General features: G+C 36.3%; 1 protein-coding gene across 1 annotated transcript in view; it reads left to right on the top strand.

Moving 5' to 3' along the window:
- The window catches only part of cfap299 (cilia and flagella associated protein 299), a 46,637-nt gene that overhangs the window by 7,990 nt on the left and 15,930 nt on the right, over positions 1-22,717 (top strand). The window contains exon 3 of the mRNA XM_016561078.1: positions 9,733-9,823. Coding sequence (XP_016416564.1) covers positions 9,733-9,823 — 91 coding nt within the window. The remainder of the gene's footprint in view (positions 1-9,732; positions 9,824-22,717) is intronic.

Genomic DNA, 22,717 nt, shown 5'->3' on the forward strand with positions numbered 1-22,717 from the left:
AGATAATGATAAAGATATAGTTCAAAAAATCGTTCTCAATATTAAAGAATAGAAGAGTCCACACCACAACTATAACGATTAAAATTAGGAAACGATATCGTTGGAATCACTTTCAAAACGATTTTTCTCCAGCTGATGAACAATAAAAAATTGACAGCCAATCAGAATCCATCCTGCTGTAACGAGCTCAAGAATTTAAAGCCGCAGACGCATGTACACTTAGAATAAACAGACGATATCGTTCGCTGGTGTGGACGCTAATATCGTTATCTTTATAGTTATCTTTATAGTTATCGTTCTTGGTGTGAACGGGGCTTAAGGGCAGCAAGCTGAAAGTAAATTTTGCATTATATCGAACCGCGTTGTATTAAAATGTATTTTATTTATTTAGTTTATTTATTTTTTGTAATCAATTTCACTTTTTTTTCAAATAGGCCTAAAACAAAAACACAACTTAGAAAGATATGCTTCAGTAGCATGTTTTTTGTTTGTTTGTTTTTACCTATTTTTGTCTGCCCTCTTGTGTTATGCCACGGTGGGCAAAATCAAAGGTCATCATGGACCAATGTTGACCGCAGGCGCAGACCCTAGTTTGGGCATCTCCAGCCTACCGATTTCATGAGAGAATGAAATGAACCATGGATAATATTAGTTACCTTTTACATTTTTTAATTCTTTACTAATTTGTTATTACAATGTGACATGCACAAAAAGCAATTTTTTATGGCTTTGGTTGTCCTTCACCGGACCAAATGCTTTTTCATGGTTTTCCTTGTCGAATTATGTAATATCCAAATCTAAATGTTTGCAGTCAGAAGTCTCTCCTCATCCGTGTATGATATTTAATATACATGAGCAGCAGTGTGTTCTGTGTGGACAGGTGTAAAAATAGAAACCATGCATCCAAAAACCATATAACCATAAAATGTTTGCTTGTTGTAGTGTATTTAACATGAATAACATACCTTTCCTCATTTGTTGCTTTATGACATAGCGTCTTTTTATAGGGCACGATGTTACTCTCTGAATTACAGCAGATGTGATTGCCAAATGACCAGGCTCAGGTTTGGTCATGCAATCACTAATGTTTATACTCTTGTGATTATTCTCACCACTACATGTTACAACTGTGTGGTCAAACCCTAACTAGAGACACATGAGTTTGATGATTTAGTCTTCTTTGTGTCTGATTAATATGGATACCAGTAGAGAATTATGCGATTTGTCTCAGTTACGTTCACACCAGATATTTCCAGATAATCAACAACAGTGGAATATCAAATAAATCTTTGTGTACTGGGCTCAATTTTGTTCTTAATGAAAGCATTGTTTTGTTATGTTCTACTTTTAGCCATTTCCTCTCTGTGTGCTGTTTGTCATGCAAGTAGCATTTTCAGTCGAGAAGGCACATTTGCTGCTCAGGCTCTGGTCTTCTTTGAAAAACGCTTTTATTATGAGCTGTTACAGTGATTAGTGACTTTGCAGAGGTACGTATGAGTTCACCTTTTCCCCTTTACCTAAGGCTCTAAGGCCTGGGATGTTTCATGATGTGGCTTCCAGTATCTCAGTGCAGAGGTGGAAGTGTTTTTCACATTATGTAGCATTTCGCCATAAAGATACTAGACAATCATCTGCTTTGTAGTTTGGCCTCCTCACAAATGCCGGATGTATATGATGGATTCTGCAGTGACCTGTAGGTATTATGATGAACGCATGTTAATAGCTTTGTCAGTGCAGAGACACTGAACAGGACCACCTTTTAATGTGTAGAGGATTTACCAAAAGACTCCCAAATTAGTGGTGGAACAAGATGGGAGTGGATGAGAAATGACTCTTCTGCATTATACTGAAAGCCAAATGAAGGTGCATGAGAAAGTATTTGTAAAAATAACATCAAATTTAATTATTTTCTACAGTACAGCTTTAACATGTGATACTTTGGCAAATGCTAAACTAACACAAAGACCGAACAATTAAACAATGCAACAAAAGAGTAAGTAAGACAGCTCAGTTCCACTGGTCAGAACATTTTGTAAGATACAGTCCTTATGTTTTCTTAGTCTGTCTGTGGTTAATAGCTACTTTAGCTTGCTGTATGATTAGAAGGTCTTGCAGACTGATGAGGTTAGAACCACAAGCCTAACATGTGCAAAGCAGATTAATCTAATGGACCACAGTGCTTGTGATGGAGGAATCCTGCTGAATGTCAGAGTGAGATGAAACAACTCATTCCATGCAGCACGGGCATATTTAAATATAATTTAAATACCTTTTCCTACATTTTGTACATCAAAGTTGCATGCAAAGAATATATTTTACTAACATTATGCTAATGTTAATAAGAAAAGGGACTTTACTTAAGTGAACCAGTTCAGCTTCAGGTCAAAAGATTCATCCATAAAATTCATATGAGGAGTTTATAACTAATCAAATCAATCAATTTATTGTTGAATGTTTAGACTACGTCTTGATAGCACAGGTTAAAATGTAACATTTTAACAGAACCACAATCATATTAAAAATATCCTTAGTATAATTTAATGACGCTGCATGTTTCATTTACCACAAACATCAGTGGTTAACAATCTGTAAAGTGGAGTACAGTATGTGTAACTGATACGTTTGACTCAATATAATCAGAGGTGACACAGAATTTCTTTAAAAAAGGAGTTAAGTAAATTGTCGTGCTGGGTGGAATTTCCCTTGACGTTTAACAGCCCAAAATAATATTTTCCATAAGATTCTTTTTCTCCATGTGCCCTCCGGAAAAATATTTCACGAACTGAATTTTAGAAATCACTGTACTATTGAAAGCTGCCATCTGCCAGGCCAGTATGAATATAATGTTTCTTTCATTTGAGAAAGATTTGAAGCAACTGAAGGACTGAATTCTCAACACAACATCTGTTGTTCTTAGCGATGTCTTAATCATTGTCAAGGATCCTTTTTGTGGGTAATTCGGCCAGTTGCTGAGTTTGTGAAATGTGAGGTTTTTCGATGACATTCCATCAGTAATGATCACAATTATTTGACAACACTTCAGCCATTTGATTATAATTAGAAATCGGCACAGATCAAATTTATTTGGCATGGGATGGCCAGAAGTTAGAGCTCACGGCAATGTTCGTATTGAATTTCTTTCATTATATTCCAAGCGTTAAAGCCTGCCTCTCCTTTCAGCTGTACAAACAGATAGTAAAATTGAACTTGAGAGCAGCTAGAAGATAAATCATTATTCGTAGTGTTGGTCAGTGCATAGCTGAGAGAACGCCACTGGGAACACTTTGTGTCCTGTGGTTGATAAAAAGCTTCTTATTTTTCTGGCCGGCCATAGTCCCAGAGGTCTTTAATAGTGTGCGAGCATGGTAAGCACATTCTTTTTTTTATTGATAGAACACTGAAATTAAAGGGGTCATATGATGTTGCTAAAAAGAACATTATTTTGTGTATTTGGTGTAATGAAATGTGTTTATGCGGTTTAAGGTTCAAAAAACACATTATTTTCCACATACTGTACATTATTGTTTCTCCTCTATGCCCCGCCTTTCTGAAACACGTCGATTTCTACAAAGCTCATCGGTCTGAAAAGCAAGATGTGCTGTGATTGACCAGCTATCCAGTGCGTTGTGTTTGGTCGAATACCTCAAGCGTGTAACGGAAATGTTATGCCCCTTACCATATGAAGAACTGGTTTTTCCTCAATTATAGATCTCATTAAAGCACATTAATTCAGAACTGGGACCAAGACAAACTCTGCAACATGTAAGAAGATGAATGATAAACAGCATCCAAATTATTCAGAAACATCCAAGTTTCATTTCTTGCTGCACCTGATCACTAGTTACAGCAATTGCTGTGTGAAGGCAGAGGCCACATTAATTCTCTCAAATGAGGCCTAATAAAGAGTCCTGTCAGATTGATGGGGAATGTTCCATTTGGCATCGTTTGTTGGGTATTTTCACTCTCCAAGCGTGACTTTTGCTGTTTCCCTAGCTACTGGATTGGGGTTACCCCTTTTACTTGCCTCCTCAACACCTGTGTTTACATTGGGGCCTCGGCCCCCATGACCCAGCAGCGGTCCCTCGCTCACACCGAAGATTAAGTGGGTTCCCAGCTCTCAAATATATGCTGCTCCTGCACTTTCACCACTATGCAATTCCTCTAAGAGTTCCATTGTGGGCATCAGCAACAGAGAGGTATAGGTTACATTCCTCCTTCATATTGGAGTTTATTTGAACACAGAGGGGGTGAAAACAAAGACAACCTGCACCATATTATTGCAATGTGAGTGTGGGAAAAGGCTTCTTTATGCTTGTCTTTGTCTTTATGTTTGACCAGCGCTACAAATGCTGCTAAAACATAAATCGTCTTTTGAAAAATGCATATTGCTGGAGAAGGAAAGTCAGCACAGTTGTCTTAATTAATGAATCATTGTATGAAACGTATACATCTCTACACTACATGTGAAAACAACGTTTTTTTTTTTTTTTTTGCAGAACTGGTTTTGAAACTCAAAACATCTGGAATACCATACGTTTGAGCTAAGGACTTTTGACGGGGCTAATAAATTTCATGACGGGGGTTGGATTCCATTATTAAACTGTAACGTACACTTCTGGAGTCAGCTTACGCTAGGAACCTTTCAATTTACAGTTATGAACTGAATCTCTCTATTCAGCAAATTTGTGATCTTAAAAACTCGTTAAGGCTTATAGATTCTGTTGTCATTTCATTGTTTTTGGACTATTTCACAGTGATGATAAAGTAGTTATGTGTGGTTTTCTTCTGCTTAACTCGCCTAGTTATTGACACAGTTACACTATATATCAGGGGATAGATAGGGGCTATATATCAAGAATAAAGGCCATCTGTACTCCATTTTGGGAAATAATCTCTTTTATTATCCTTCACAGTGATCAATTACTTCTGTGGGCGCTAGGCTAGTCCATTTGATTCCCCTCTTTTGTGGTCACGAATTCAAGTTGACAAACTCACATGTATTCATTAACACACACAATCTAAGAAAGCTTTACAGTTAAAAAGAACACCAAAATGCTCATTGATTTAAGGGTAAACAAGTGATTAATATATACATAACTTTTTTGATGCTTCAGAAATGTACAGAAGAGCAAACGCACCACAATGAATTTACCTTTCTCACTCCAATGCGCAAACACGCATTGACACACATTGTGCCCTCTGTCTTTAAATTGATGCTGACCAGCTGAGTGTCATGCCTTATGTCCGAAACACCCTTAAATTGAATGTAAATAACCAAACCCTCTGTGTGCATCAACACCATTTTTCAAGAGCACTTAGGCTTGTTCTCTAAGGGCCATTCATCATAGTCCAATAAAAATGGGGGCTTGGTTTCTTTGCGACTGTGTCTAGGCTGCTGTAGCCAAAAGAAACCATTCTCCCCCAAAACCTAATTTCTGGCAGTCCATCTATGCTCAATAGACACATGTTATCTTGTATTTTGACTATGCAGTAATAATTCATACTATTTTTTTATTTTTATTTTTTTTTTTACTTTGCGCATAAATCTGTCCTGACAACCTTGTGCAGATTAAGAAAACACAATTAGATGCTGAGATACAAGCTCCTCCTCTGTCCTTACCACACATGCCACTGCCAGAAATGTGTGAATATTAAAAGTATGCCGGATGTAAGGAATCCAGTGTGGTAAATTTAGCTAGACAATTTGTTTTCTTAGAAACTTTTTATGTGCATGTGGCATCTGGCAAATGAATAAATGTGTACTTTCCAATTAGCTATGTAAAAATGTTATTGAGACACATCTGTTTGACACTCGTATTGAATCCAAATAGTACACAGCTGTGAGTATCTTTTCATCGTAAGTACTAAACTAATGGAAACCTAGTTTGAATTCTAGAATAGTTTGCTTGCATTTGGGAAATAAAGACTTACTGCTTACTGCAGTTATGCAGTTGTCATTGTTATAATTTTTTTATTTATTGTATATATTCATTTTTCATTTCTGTTTTAGGTTTAGGTTCCCTTTCAGTCGGTCACTCTCGACGTCACGTCGGATGACCGACGAATTGGGATCTCGCTTAGAGAGACCAATCCACTTCGAGTGTAAACTAAACGAGCCAATGCACATTGGCATGGTAAATACATGAAACACTGATAGGATAAGACTTTAGATGATGGACAAGTCAAACCTGTCAGGCCTATGTGTGTCGCTGTAAAATTTAACCGTCCATTTTACAGTCGTCTGTTAAACAATGCAGGACTATAATCTAAAATACTTGTGCTAGGACATTAGTCTGCAGTGAATAATGAGATCAGTTTGGCTTGAGTTCCACCCTGAAGTATTCCAAATTTCTTCTCATTACATCTTACATAATAAGAACACACACAGTTACTCTCATATCGCTGTCTATCACTGACGGAGCATTCTGTTTGCATTATTATTATACTTGCTCATGGTACTGCTATTCCAACCATTGTCTTCCTAATTCAACACAGCCCTGATTGTTGATGCACAGTGACATGTTAGCATATACTTGCTAGGTAACGTCATCCATATGTGTTGAGGAATGGGTGTGCAAAAAAACTGGAAGACCCTGTGGATTGCATTCTTTAAATAGATAGCCAATTAAGTTATTCCTGAGATGTACTCTAACAGGCTGGTCATATTTTTTAACACTTCTGCTTGTTGATACCAGACATTGTTTTGACAAGAACTTACTTGGGTGGTCACGTAGCTGATCGAGTTATGCATTTTGGTGGTTTGACATATTCAGGCTACATTTCATGTCGCACCTGTAGGAATCAATGTACAAATTTGTTTGTGTGAATTTGTTTAAAGAGCAAACAAAAATAACTAATACATTTTTTTTTATTGTTTGAGGATATAGAAGTAGATTGTAGATATTTTGCATGGTACTTGACACAAGCCCCAGATCAACTTTGACAGCATTATGGCCCCTGTCCTGAATTCACTGAGGAACTGTAACAAAGGCCTCTCATGCTAGTGTTACAGTGCCTGGCATCCGGCTGCACGTTTATGAACTACAGGCAGCCGAGTAGTTGACCAAAATAAATGTCATGTGTGTGTTCCATTTACTTAGAGCTTTTCCCCCCAGTTTCTTTTCATCATCCAGAATAAACAAAGCAGGGCCCCAAGTGCATCATGGTCTGTTAAATCCTTTCTGAGCAGCAAGCCTGTTTGTGAAAGCCCCCCCACCTGCCACCCTGTAACCCGAGTATGGCAGCAGAGGTGGGGTGCGGGGTCTTATTAGGAATATTATGTCTTGAAGCCAATACAGGTGCATAACTTTTTGATTTCACAGTTGTTTTCTCAATGACTGATAACAAATAGGCATCATTACAGGTCACCTGTTCATGCATATGATGTTTGTGTTTACGCTACTCCTGTACTAGAAATAAAAATGATGTATAAATCCTAAACTATATTTCTATCATGACAACTCTCGGAGGGATTGGCATGGTAATGTACATGACAATGTTAATGTATTTGGTCTTGGCGGAATAGATCTGCTACGCTGTTGCTGCTGCGGCAGAGCAAGTACCGAGACTTGCTACTGCCAATACATCCACAACATGCTGCTGTAAGCATGTAAGAAATAGTATGTGCGCGCGAGCACCGAACTGAATTCTTCATGCACATGAATGGTTTAAAACGGTTGAATGTTTAAATTGGTAAGACTTAGAAACACGTGTAAATGATAAAATATGATCCGTTTCACCCCTACAACGCGAATCAAGGAAGGGATTTTTATATCACTATTCAAGATAGCCCGTCGGGCAGGGCAGTAATACATTTTGGTAGCCCAACTGGAAAAGCGATTTTGCGAGCCCTGAGCTGCCATGTGACAATGATGTTGCCAGGTCAGATTGAGCTAGACCTATCGGACTGCGCCATCTAGAGTTTCATGCCAGAACTCTGTATTTATGATGTTGATAAAAACTCACAAGCATACTTACAGTGTAAAATTATTCAACTAGCAGTTTACTGAGAGTATTCTTCCAAATGTACTCACATAAACTAAAAGTCAGCTAAAAGTCTGTACAGTAACTAGTAAACTACAGTACTAGTTGCAAACCTGAAGAAACATATTGATGTACGGTGCTCAATATTTACTACTGTTACACTTAAAGTACACTTAAAATTAAATTAGTTCAAAACTTGAACTTTTCTTGAGTTCCTGAACTTGAAGTATACTAGTTTTTGTAAGTCCATGAGCAATCATTTTTCAGACAAAAATGGAAATTACTCAGTGTGATTTACTTGTAAATTAGTAGATGATAAAGACAATGAAAATCTTTGATGTGGTCACATTACTTGTGAGAACTTTGTAAAGTTTTGAAAACTAATCTAATTTGAATAGCTAATTTGAAAGTTTTTGTTTTATCAGGCATTGCAAATGGCAACTGAGAATTGTTCATGATAATCATATAGAGCTCTCAATGCCACAGAACAAGGAGGAACAGAACTGTTCACAAACTTCATTAGGACTTGTGTGTGTGTGTGTTCACACGCATTGTTTGAAGGTGCAGAAACGTGAGATTTTAGAGTTTTTTTGTAAAAGCCGTATAAACTTTTTTTAAGGTACAAATTGACCTATTGGGACATTGACAGCCATCAACTTTTATTGTATGGAAAAGAGCCGTCTGAACATTGTGCTCGATACATCTTTTTGTGTTCCACTGATAAAAAAATAATGAGGGTGAGTTTCATTTTTGGGTGAACTGTTCCTTCTAGGGAGCAGACCAAGTTTGATAGGTTAAATGAGGCAGTTTGTTAAATTTTTTGTGATGTGAGGAGAGGGTCATCTCTGCTGCCCTTTTCACCTGTTTTTGCTCCCTGCAAACCTGAGAGAGAATTTTTTTTTTCTCAAATACTTGTTTATTGGCAGGCAGATGATTCTACGGGTATAGTGCAGACATTATGAATGTTGAGCAAATTTGGGGTGGACAAGGCGCTATTGCTGGTACTGCACTGTGAAACGTCTGAGAGATGAATGCCAATGAGTGTTATGTCAGGTGTACAGGCTGGAGTTTGCCAAATCTTTGCTTTCATGGAAAAAGGCCAAATAGCACAGAGAGAGAGAAAAAAAACCTTCGTGAAATGACAGAGATAATAATTCAAGAGAGGATTTATTCAATAGCAATTCCCACTGTGATTAATTACCAGCAGTTTTAGGGTGGAGGCAGTATGATTTATTTTATGAAGATATAATTTTGTCGGAAATCACTCCTTGAGATTATTAAAATTTTTCAGGCAGCTTATTTCATAATTTTAATGTAACTCAATATTCTGGATATTTTTATAATCCGTGTAATTGTTACAATGTTTAGGTGTTTGGTGTATTTTACAGTTCAGTTGTAATTTGAGTCAGTCGGAGCAGGATTTGTCTCAAATATTTTGGATGCATTTTTTTTAAACAAATATTCTTGTGATATATCTCACTTTTAAAAGGTGATTTGACTTTCTGAGGTAACAATGAAAATAAACAATACATCCAATTCATAAGTACTGTCATATCGTAGTACTTTGTATACAGTGGATTTCTGAAAGAATTTTATTTAATCGCTTCATTTTTTGGGGTCTATGAAAATGCATCAATATCAAAAAGTAAGCATCAATGTTTGCCTGTGAGAATGAATTAAGCTGAGAACATTTAGGCATGAAAGATTTTTAAGAGACATTTCAAACTGTTTAAATGTTGTCTTTTCCAGGAAGCTGGCAAGTACTGGAAAGGAACTCAAAGATAACTTCCTGAGAGCCCTGGCGGAGCGGGAGGAAGCTAACCGCAGTGGGGAAATGACTGTGAGTACATTATTACAGCACTCCATTTGCTACGTAATGGGATTCCCCCAGAATCTTTCTGCAATTCCATTAGGACGGGAACACAATCCACACTGTGTCAAATTCAGGAGGGTAACCCCCCTTCTCTCGCACACCTTGCTTTATTGCCACCTCAGCCTTCTTTCTCAGAGAAGACGCACCATAAACAGGAGCCACCGTTCGGGCCCCCTACATTTGGGCTCTTGTATTTCTCCAAACAATTTCATTTGTTCTAGTTTTTACAAGGCTATTTAAATTAATAAAACATTTTAGCATAGTCTGGGAATAGGCAGAGGGAATGGTTTTTATCTATTCATTAGGAAGAAACAATATAATAGGTATAAATCATTCCGTTTGTTCAAGTGGACTAACTTTTACCAGACTTCAGCAAATAACATACTCTAGCAGTTCACTTTATCCAATAGCATTTCCCACTGACTAATTTAATTCATTTTTTAAGTTTGTCTGTTACCATGGTCATCTCGCGTGATTTTATATATCTTTTCACCACTTGCTAGCATGTGTGTACCTGCTGTGTTTGTAGACTGCAGAGCTCCTTATAATGATCCACAGTTTGTGTAAACACAAAACATTCATTTAACTTGAGCTACTTTCATTACTAATGTTTGTAATCCAGCAAATGTGAAGAGATAAAATTCTGGAGATGCTAGTGAAAATTTTAGCATTACTTCAGCACCTTTGGACCTGACAGCATTTCAGGTTCTGCTCATTAAAGATGTATGATGACTTTAAAGAGCTGTTATTTCAGATTTTCCACAACTAATTGGTCCACAGGAAACCCTTGACAATCGGTAAACTTTCATATAGACAATCTAGTCTACTGCTGTACTGCATTTGTCATACTAAAGAACAACATGTCAAGCTAGCAGTTTGTGAACAATGTCCAGATGCTTTAGTAGGATGTATTGATTTAAATGTTTTGGTCATTAGCTTTGATTTATGGCTCTTGTTCAATCATTTTTAAACATTTTGATTGGTCAATCATTACATTTTAATAGTTGCAAACAGGACAAATCCTAATCCAAATCCAAACCCAGGACTGATGAGACCAGGAAGGACTAAAATTTAAAACAAAAAATGACAGTCCATGTACTGTAAGTCATGCCCGTAATTCAACTAAATGATAATTGTACATGGTCTATGTGTTATAACAGTTTGATTAGGAGCCTTATCACAATATCCAAGACAGACATCTGATCACCATGTGTCATGGCCTTGTGTTCTGAAATCCTTAATAGATGAGAACCTTGTTTCATTTAATAAATCTGGGATAAAAAGATCTTGTTTGGGGATTTTTTACCTCCTACACAGGAGGAATAGTTTATTATAACTGCTTCATGGGTCAAATGGTGGAAGCAATGCAGAATTCTAATAAATCTGTGTCAGTGCAACTTAAGACCAGAGAAATCAATCGAAGTGGAATGTAAACTATAGTCATATTTGTTCTGGCCAGCCGGGAAACTAAATGTTTTTCTGCACTCACCTTGTCACAACCAGATAGAAAACAAGTGTTTTACCTGACCCTCTTGTACTAACCCCAGTGGGATGTGTGAGTTTACAATCAAATGTGGAGCACACAGCAAGCTGAGCCAGCGACTGCTGACAGACTTTCCCACTAATTGTTGACTCTGTAAACAGTGCTATTTTAAAGCCCCAATTCAGAGTCATAACCCAGTATAATTGAGGCTGATATAAAGAGTACAAGTTGTTCCTTTAGTGCAGAAAAAACTCTTTCTTGCATTCATAAATATGAGTGAAAATGTACTGTGCCGTATCAAGCAATGTTATGCTGACAGATCCTCAATTACTCAAAAGGTTTTGCTTTGCAAGTGTATAAGAACAGTTAGTTTATGCTAGGAGGTATCTATTCATAATCTTCATAGAGTTTACATCAGGACTGTTTTCTTTTTTCCTACATGAAAATAACACATTTTCATGTTAACATAATTGTTTCAAATTATGTTTAAGTATTATCAGTTATTTGCATAATTTATTTACAGAATTATGTTGATTTTTTTGGCTTCCCAGGTCATAATTTTCAAAAAATTCTCTGTCTAAATTGCAGTATAAATAATATAAATAATGCAGTATAAATAATGCACGATTGGAAACAAGCTTGGCTGAACTCTGAACTATAAAGCTAAATTGGTGAACATGATAAAAACAGCTTGAAATTCACATTTTGAACACGAGGAAAACTCATAAGCATAACCTAGATTATCTCTGATGTAGTCATTTAATTTGATGTTTTCTGGATCTCCAAGGAGCAAGCCAGACAGTTTTGCTCACTAAGTATTTAAAAAAAAAATCTCTTATCATATCAGCCTAGTACATTTGGCTACTGTAACTAAACTACTAACAGCTACTGTCCTGGTAAATAGGACAGAAAAAAACACAACAGTGAAAAATTTGATGGATGGATGGATGGATAGATAGATAGATAGATAGACCGAAAAAAGGTGCAATTGTGTTTTAACTTAATCATGGGCTCAGATTTGGTCGAAAACAGGGGCAAAGCAAATGCTACTGTCATTTAAGTTCTTATCAGCACAAATCCAGGCAGGACGTTCTTGAGTCCTGTGGTTAGTGTTATCTCTTCAATCAGCTGAGCTCATAAAGCACTCAGCTCAGCATACATTGTACTTTTCCTCCTCATTGGTGTTGCGAAAGTTGCCTGCTGCCAAAAGTCACACAAACAAAAGGTGCACCTGGACAGCTTTGGCATTATTTACTCTGGGTAAGAAGTTAATTTTTTTTTTTTTTTTTTTATCAAATCCAGGTCACACCTGTGCTGGATGCCTGAGGAGCTCCATTGTTGGGTGGTACACATTTGAAACTGAAGGTGCTCTAACCCCTAACCCCGCCCCACCCTCCTGCTATTTGTTTTTGCTCTTACGCCAGTGATACAATGATATCAGCATTCATGCCCTCTTCAATTTCACAGTCAGTGGAGTTGATTTTTGTATTATTCATTCTCTATGGTTTGAATTTCATGATGAAATTAAGTCATCCAAGTGCATCGTGGGTGGTTCTGAGAACAGTATCTGCAACCTCGGTCATATTGTTGCCATTGTGTGAACATGTTTTTGAGGTGATATGTGAATAAACAGTCACATAATAAATTAACGGGTGGTTGTTAGTGGTATTCTCCCTCATGCATTTATTTATGCAGAAGAAATGTTGCACATGCTAGTCAAACCACAGTTGCCAAGTAAGTCGTAAAGATGAAATTCTTTATTTGTTTAGGTTTATGATCAATCAGGGTTACCGGTAGGTCTGAAAATACTGTTATAGATGTAATGAGAATGACAAAATGCTGTGGAAATAAAAACCTTATGTCCCCAAATCTGTGAGGGTATCAAATTTATATTTACAAATTTACATTTATTGCAGTATTATAATTCTTATTTTACATGTAGTTAGTTGACACTTCCTGTGGTGCGACATACTCTATTCTAAATGAATTAAACATGTAATTTTATGACCTTTTTTGCGAGATTAGATAAAATATTTATATATCCATATATTTGTCATTCCGAAGGACCATTTAAATTGAGCTAGAAAGGGCACATTGGAACAAAATAAATGAATATTTAACTCCACAAACTAAAAAAAAGCTCCAGTGCACTTTATCTGAGTTGATTTTTACCTACTAATGAGCTTCTAATTACCCTTGAACAGATTTTGTTGTCTCAAGCAAACATTGCTTGCATTACCCGATTCTGTTTATAAAATAGACGTTCTCCTACTGATTATTATTAAAAACCTGAAACATCTTAGCGTTTTTCTTATACCAAGCAAGTTCTTGTCTTTTGTCCACAGACCCAGCAAGTTCTGTATTGATAAGTTGTGTTCATGTATAGAAGATACTGTGGTCAGCCATGCAGTTCAAAGATCACATTAAGAAGCATAGAAATTAGTGAATTTCTCAGCCATATACCATTACAGTGAGAGTGTGTGTCAGTCGGCCCTTTGTCCTTGTCATGGCCAGTAAAATAACAATAGCATGTTGGTTTCAAAGCACTTGACCAAAGGTGGAGGTCCCTTAGAAAACAGTCATGCAGAGCTATCATGTGACCTCCCCTTGAAAGCCCGACAAAGACTTTCAAAGGGTTGAGGGTTGGGGTATCTGACCCCCCTAAGTTTGGACTCATTCATAGAATAGACAAAGAAGTCCCTTTGTAAAATGAATTTAGATATGCTTGGTATTTTGTTAAGGGTCCTTCATTTTGTGGGTTGACACAATATTTTTACACACCATTATAATCTGAATAGCTAATATGATTAATATCTGGACATGTGTTTAATCTATAGAGAAGAGATCAAGGTATGTTGCAAATGTTTTTCCTTCTAACATGGCTGGAAGAACCCATCCTAAACGGTTTCCTGTAGCCTGCCTCTCTAATGAACAGCTGCAAGGGCTTGACCATCTTCTCAAATATGTGCTGGAAGATTTTTAGAGGAGATGAAATGGGATACACTTAATCTAATTTCTCAAGTCTCTGGGTTTTGTTCATCTGCTTTATGCATTCTCTAGAAAGACTCAAGGTTGTAGACTCACTGTTTTTGGTAAACACGTTTATGGTCTTGGCTTGGATAACAATGCATGTTTCTATACAGATTCAGTGAAAGTTCACACAAAAATAACAATTCTGCCATCATTTACTCAAGATGATTATAAAATGTTCCCAAAACAACATTGGACCCCATTGACTTTCCTTGTATTGAGGCTTTTTTTTTTTTTTTTTTTAATATCTTCTTTTGTGTTCCACAGAAGAAAGTAAGTCATACAGGTTTGGACCAACATGAGGGTGAGTAAACCATAATTTTTGGGTGAACTATTCCTTTAGTATAATTTATCTGGTTCTGCTTCACCGGTTTAAATGAATTGTAGTATCTTGCTGTTTTACTGTGATGTCTAACATATAACAGCTTGATCTGATACTTGCACCATAAATCAGAAGACTCCTTAAGTGTTTAGAAGCATTATGGGAGACCCATGCCATAATCAAAAGTTATTTTCAGCATGACACATGACATGTGCTCTCTTACTTGTAAGGAACCATTTAACCTCTTTGCGCTGAATGGTTCTTGGCTCTTCTTTCTGAGGAATGTACACCTGCTCCATCAAGGCCTTATTTTTCCTTTCCGGAGCTTTATAACCTATGCTGTAGAGTGCTCACGTCAAGACTGCAGACGTGTGGCCGGGGTTTTGCGTGGACCTCAGTTGTTGGTAATGGCTGCCCATCCAACTGGGAAATGCAATTATACTCGAGCAGGCTCACAAGCTCACAAAGCACATTCTTTGGAATCCTCTTTGTTTTATCAATACATAGTGCTTGAATGTGTATTATTCCACCTGAGCAAATACTGCACACCATTTCACCCACAAAGCCCTCTCGTTCTTTCTCTCTCTCTCTCGCTCCTTCTCTAACCATATTCTAATGTTATTAAATCTTTGCCTTTTTTGACAAGCTCGAGGAATGCCATCTTTGCAGAGATTTTTCCTTAAGAGGTATTAGCAACAGTGTGTGACAGCCTCCCAATGAATTATTGGCATAGTACATGTGTGCACCAATGAATTTGGTTTATTGTAACACTTGCTGTTTCAAAACACTTGACGTGACAAATTCTTCCCATATTTTCATTTTGTTGTACTATATAATAGCAGGTGCACAGATAGATTGCCATCTTGGCTTGAAAAAGAGTTGTTTCACCTGCCAGAAAACTGAAGGGTATTAAATTCACACATTTAACCTAATAATTGCTGTTGAACATGGAATCTGGATACACTGAACTGCATCAGCCAGATCATCACATATATAAGTAAGCTATAATGTAGCCATGAAGTAATCACAATAAAAATGTTTATATATTCTTATATGCTTATATAAATTATGTATTATCTAAAATGCCTTCGGTAATAAGTAATGCAACCAGGAGACCATGAGTAATGTTTTGTAAATGTGCATAGAGGATGTTGTGGGAAATTGTGTTTTGTCTTTGCGACAATGGTGATTAGAATTGATATAGTAGTCGAAAGAATGACACAAAACAACATGAGGGGTAGTAAATGATAAAAAAAATTACATTTTAAGTGGACTATTCCTTTAATTACATTTACTTATTGTAATTTATTTTCCTCTAATAATATTTTTGAGGTTCATCAGCCATTCACAAAACCTACGGTGTTACGTAAGTCTCTCTTAGCTCCTATATTCCCTAGAGTGAAAATGTCATCATTGCCCTCTTGAATTTCACCTATCAACTTCCTATACTTCCAGCCGCCATCTGGCAATGTTGATATCACCATGCATTCCATGTCTTTGCTCCCTGACAAACCCAAATCTGTTCATCTTCTTCAGACAGCGGAAGACCTGTAATCTTTTGCAGGAGACTGACAGGCGTGCTAAAATAAACATATTCTGACCGCCGTCACTCTGTGGTGCTCATTCAGCAGGGATGACACTGCTGTGTGCGTTTTTTTCCCCCTTACATTGTCAAAATACTTTTTGTAGTTTATTCAGCATTTTTTTATTGAAAACAATGAGAAAAACACCAGGATCGAAAGTGATATTAGACCGATTTGATTAAATAGGTACAGATTTATAGCTAATGTAGGATCAACATACTTACTGCTCAGTATTTTGTCCAGTAGTGTTGAATATTTTGTTTTGCCACTGAAGTATTTGACATTGGTTCTGAAAGTGCAGAGAAAACACTGAACCCTCCTCCCCATAATGCATCAGAAAAACTGCTTTTGGGTCTCATGGGCAATCTGGAGGGAGCTTCTTACTAAATTCTCAGGCCAATGCAAACAGTGTAATGTTTGTACACCTAGTTCCACTGGGAGTATGAAAAAAGGACTGCAGGACTTTAATCAGAATGTTAAAACAGCCGGGCCTTTGATAAGAGCTCTCCCTGAACATTTATCTTACTTCTCTAAAGGGTGTAATGGCATCCACTTTGATCCTGCCTTGGAAACATGATGTTGGAGTTCTGCTGTTGATAACAGTGGTCAGCTTATGTTGTGTGAGTTAAAATGTGTCTTGTCATTTTTTTTTTTTTGTCATTTTCTTGGATACAGCATGCCATTCATTTTACAGCTTCTTGTCATAATCGTCTTGACCCCCCTGGCTAAAAGGTGCAGGGATACGGTAGAGTCCTGCAAAGTGGTGGGGCAATAATATTTGTCTTGGAGAAGCTTCCAGCGATGAGGCCAACAACAGCAAAAGGTCTCTTGACAGGTGTCATGGATGAGAGTTCTTAGAATAACACAGTTGCAAAGTTTGCACCAGCGTAGGATGAGGGAAATTTGAGAGTTTACCATGCAAAACAGCTCAAATCCTGCTTACCTAGACATAAATTACAATTCAAGTGTAATGTGAGGATAATTTGACATGTGTCTCAAGTATTTAAAACTGAAAAGCCTTTTTACTCACTATTAGCTAAATTAGTGCACATCAGAGGTATACATGATTTTGCTTCTGTAATTTTTCAGCATTATATTATATTACATTACATTATATTATATTATATTACATTATGTTATATTATATTATGCTTAAAGGTGTTTATGAAGACAGTGAATGTCTGTTTGCATTTTGTTAGACAGGACATGATTAGCTGTGACTTCCTGTTTAGCACATGATCAGCTCAAGAAAGACTGTAATATTTACATTGGAGCAGTGCATGATCCTTGGGAAGGAAACTCACACATGGGCGCTACGGCGAATGTTTTCTTTGCCTTGTCATATGCAGCTGCTACTTATTCAGACTGACTCCAGTGCAGCATCAGGGCAGACTTAACTAAAAAAGAAAAAAAGATTGCGAAGGGCAATTCATGTTAATGAGTTGTAAGATTTTCCTTGTTCCAGGGTTACAGTCTTTCAGTCCTCACAGGTTGCAGGTGTGATTTGTTTAGCTTTTTTTTCTGTGATGCATCACATTTTGGGAATCTGTTTTGGTCTGCTCAAACAGTCTGTTGTAGAAAAAGGAAAAATGGTGTGTGTGAGTGCATGTGTGTCTGTGTCTTTTTCAGTTACATATCATACATTTAATTGTTATGGGATATTGTTACTCATTTGTGTTCCAGGATTGTGTTCTGGCAGCTACTTCATCTTGTATTTAAATTTGAGTCTCTGAATAAATTTGAAGCCGACAACTAAATAACCAGAGGCTAAACATTATATCTTAAGTGGAACCAGAAAGCCCATCACTTTATTTTGAGTACAGTCAGCTGCAGCTATCAGCCCAGTATGCTTTGATGCTTTTAGCAGCCATTATGAAAGAGATGAATACGTTGAACAATGATATCAGCACATCTTGTACTTAAAATACAAAGGAAAACTTGTTTGGCAGCACCACATCACAGAAGGGCAAAAATAGGACATAACAATTAGAAACTAATATAATTTTACATCACACCTGCTCATTCAAAAGCCGTTTTCAGTGAATGTGATCATGCATCACCTAATCATTCTGATTTCACAAACATAATGTATACATCTTTTCTAGATGTGACAAACAAAAACTAATGGAGGTTGTTTATGATACCAATCAACAGGAAAACACTTCAGGATTCTTAAGACACACTCAAGAATGTTCCTGTGCCATGTTATTACAGAGGAAAGTTCATAGATAACAATTTACATTTGTTTGGTAATTTACAGTCACCAAGCAATATACAAAACTGTTACTTTATCATTAAATTTTTACTAAAAATGTGGCCACAAAATGTCTAACATATAGCAAATAAAAAATACCTAGGCTAGTGGATTGTATATTTATTGTGTATCCTTTCAACAAATCAGTGTGAATTAAAATGATATTGTAAATCTTCTAAAGAAATATGCAATTGTAAACTTGGAATAGCATATCACATACATGTGCATTATAAAATTATTGATCTTAATACAGTTAAGTCCAATATTACTTTGTAAATCATCAGTTTAGACTCAGTAGTCTGTCCTTTTCAGTGGGTGGTGGTGGTAAAGCTCAGCTGTGGTTGTGGTTGTGGCTAAGGTTTATCCTGATTTACCCATTAGTCACAGCGCTAATAAAGTTATTCATGTCTTCAACACAATTCATATTCTGCCATATGGCTTATTGTCATCATTGTGTCTTATATATTCATTTGAAAGTGATTTTCACTCTAAGGAGGAAGCCAAGTTGAATGAAGTAATGGATTCAGTCTTAAATATAGGGCAAACTTGTCTTCCTTCTTTGGCCTATCATGCTTTTCAAAGGTCTAATCATAACCTTGTTTCTCTACTGTTTATTTTTGTCTTCCTAACCTTTAATTACCAAGTTAAGAATCAATCTTTAACAGGTCTTTCATTTGTTAAATTGTTTTTGACCACTGAAATTATTATCTGTATTTAGCCTCCAATAAAATGTTACCACATTTGCAAGCACATATGCAGACAAATAAGTTTTTTTTTCTCTCCTTTGATTTTTCTTTAAGACACTTGAAGATGGTTTAGGATTTAGATAGTTGCAGTATAGTAAATCATTAATCAAATTAGAATTGTCTAATTAAAATAATTAGCTTATACGCTTGCTCACGTGATTCATGCCAGTTTTGAAACTTAATGCACAAGCATAATACAACCAAGGACTATGCGCTTTACCTTTATCCCTGCAATCCCTTTTTAAGTTCTCAAATATAAGTTTCTTTTTCTACATTTAATTTTTTTTAATCACTTAGGGAAAAAAACAATTATTAAGTGTGTAATTTGTTGGAATGGACATTTATATCAAATTTCCATATCTGTGGGATAGTCACTATGTCTACTGTTAATTACACTTTATCTATGCAACTTTATAACTTTGTCTTAAAGAAAACTTAATTTTCAGTGTTAACTCTTAACTTTTATGTACTCTAAGACTACTGCTAAATATGTACCATCTGTAAACATCTTTTCAAAGCATGGATTTGAACCATGGGTTTATGTGCAGATTGTACCACACAAGTAGATATGGGAATTAGTCATCAAGAGCCCTGCCAGCCTCACACTGTTATGCCACTTGCTCTGTCACACCAAGTAAATATAAATAGCACCACTAACCACATGCAGTCCAGTGAAAGTAACCCTATGCTTAAATGAATGCATTGGAATTTTATGGAAAACTGTAAAGGTGTTTACAGATGTGTGGCAACCGCACTCAAGAGAATCTCCTTTTAGAGTGTGATAAAAAATCCTGCATTAATAAACGTTTCTTTTTCAAGTACTAGCAAATAATACTCTTTGCTTTCTCTAACTGTTGGTATAGTCTGTTTGGAAGAATTGTTTCAGGGTGATTTAGTGTCTGTCTTGATTTAAGAATACCTTACCTTATGTACATAAATAATATGTAACGGGTACCAATTAATTCATCTAAAGCAGAGATTTAGGAGATTTAGGCTTTAGGAAAAGAAATCTGTCTAATGAAGACAGAAGCCTATTCTGACTAAAATAAAATTCTGTATACAAAATTTGTGTCAGTTTGACAAAGTGGAGCTCTATAGAAAATAAGGGAGCCCGTAGCAGTGAAAACATCCCTGAGGTAACATTATTTTAGACCTAGTAGCAGGAGTGCTCATTTGAGCTTCAAACTGTTGTATTAGGTGTTTAAGAAAATTAATTGAGGGATTAATATAACTTGAAATGAGAATTTCGGCAAACAAAGTATTTAAAGCTTCGTGCTCAGCACATAGTGTGATGTATTTATTTTAAACAGTAGATTGTCCGCTTTTTTTGTTCAGGGCATGGGTTGCAAAGAAACAAAGTTTCCCTTCTTATTTATTATTTTTAAATATTAAATAAATAAGTACTTTTTAATTTTCATAATTCACCATGTATGTATAGTGCCACAATCAATAATTAAATAAACATTTTTCAATACAAATAAGCACAAGTCAAGCTGCGGTACCAAACAGGACCACAGGGAGACGCAAAAGACCACTAAACCTCCTGCCTTGACCTGACTGTACTACCACAGTATATGATCCATTCAGAATCACTAAACTGAATAACCTCTGACCACCGCATAATCTAAAACACCTTCAGCCAGCATCCCTTATAAAACACTCTTGCTTTTAAGGCAAATATATGCTGAAAAAAATAATTTACTGACATCCGGACATAAGTCACTATTCTGTCTGCAATCTCTGAAAAAGTGCCGGTACACTAAAGGATAAAATATAGAAGTACCGGTCCATACCAGCCCACTTCAAGCACTGTATGTGTGTGTATATATATATATATATATATATATAGAGAGAGAGAGAGAGAGAGAGAGAGAGAGAGAGAGAGAGAGAGAGAGAGGGAGACAGAGAGAGAGGTACTAGACTAGAAACAGGACAGTCTTAATTAGTTAGAAAGAACGAACAACACTAACAGTTAGATACTGATATAGAATAATAAACAAGAATGTGTTTACTGATTTTTTTACATTTTGAGGGATATTTTAATAATAGATAAAATTCTCAGCTCTTTTAAGTAGTTTTAACCACAAGTTCAAATGAGTTTTTTTTTACTGTTGTCAGATCCTCATGTCTTATCAAGACTTCTCATCATAATGGGTAATGATGCTTGACATAAGAGGAATATGTGTTTTTCCCCTAAACCTTGTTAAGATCACAACGATATAAACATTTTTGGGTGGAAATTACACATTACACTCCACCCAGTGCTTTGAAGCCATGCATCATTTGTTCTGCATGCACCAACAAATCTTTCTTTCTTTCTTTCTTTCTTTCTTTCTTTCCCACCTTGTAAGGCATCTACTAATATCTTTGCTCATTGGTGCCTAAATCTCTTACTGTCACTGCTTATGTCAAAAGTTGAGCTAAGATTTTTTATGAACGTTAACTGTGATCAGTTTGTGGTATGTGGTTCTGCTTAATTATATCCAAGCACAGATAATGAAAAATAATTTTAGTGAAGATTTCCATATAGTTTATCTGTGGCTATAGTCTGCGATTACGATAATCACACAGGGCTTAAACCGTGCCATAGCTTGTAATAATCTTTGCTTGCAGCTAAATTACTTGACCACTCTGAATGCAGTCCTAGCATTCCCCAAATGAATCCCCCAGGCCCAAATGGGCAGATGAAAAGCATTCCTTAACCTCTAACAGTACAGTAAATATCACAACACCCAACCTCATTTCATCACTATTGTGTAATTTACGGTCAAGAACATCAAAGATGTCTTTAACCACATTGAGAGAAAAAAAACTTGTGTGTGGCTTATTTAGTTTAAACCAGTTTGACCACTGCAGAAATGACCTCACACTGTCAGTAAATGAAGGCAGACAGTTAAATGGTTAAAAAAAACAATCTGTTATTAAGGCTTTTTTTATTTTAATATTTGATATGTTACATTCTTTTGATACATTTATTAGACTTTTTAGATTTACAGTACAGTATTTAATTTTTAATATTTAACAAATATTTTCTTCATTTTGTTGGAATGAGCTCTGGTTTTCTCATCAAAATGCATAGTTATGAAGGGCTGATGAAATATAAAGTAATGTTTTCTTAACCAGCCATTATTTCCTTTTCCTCTTCAACTTTGCTATGACTGAATATCTCTTAAAAAAAACACACAATTAAAATACTCCAGTGGGTTGTTCCAAGCAGCCGTGCAGTATGTTAAAGGGTTCATATGATGTTGCTAAAAAGAACATTATTTTGTGTATTTGGTGTAATGAAATGTGTTTATGCGGTTTAAGGTTAAAAAAACACATTATTTTCCACATACTGTACATTATGGTTTCTCCTCTATGCCCCGCCTTTCTGAAACGCATCGGTTTTTACAAAGCTCATCGGTCTGAAAAAGCGAGGTGTGCTGTGATTGGCCACCTAT

Source organism: Sinocyclocheilus rhinocerous, unplaced genomic scaffold (genome assembly GCF_001515625.1).
Source record: "Sinocyclocheilus rhinocerous isolate Xijiao unplaced genomic scaffold, SAMN03320098_v1.1 scaffold468, whole genome shotgun sequence".
NCBI classification, from domain to species: Eukaryota; Metazoa; Chordata; class Actinopteri; order Cypriniformes; family Cyprinidae; genus Sinocyclocheilus; species Sinocyclocheilus rhinocerous.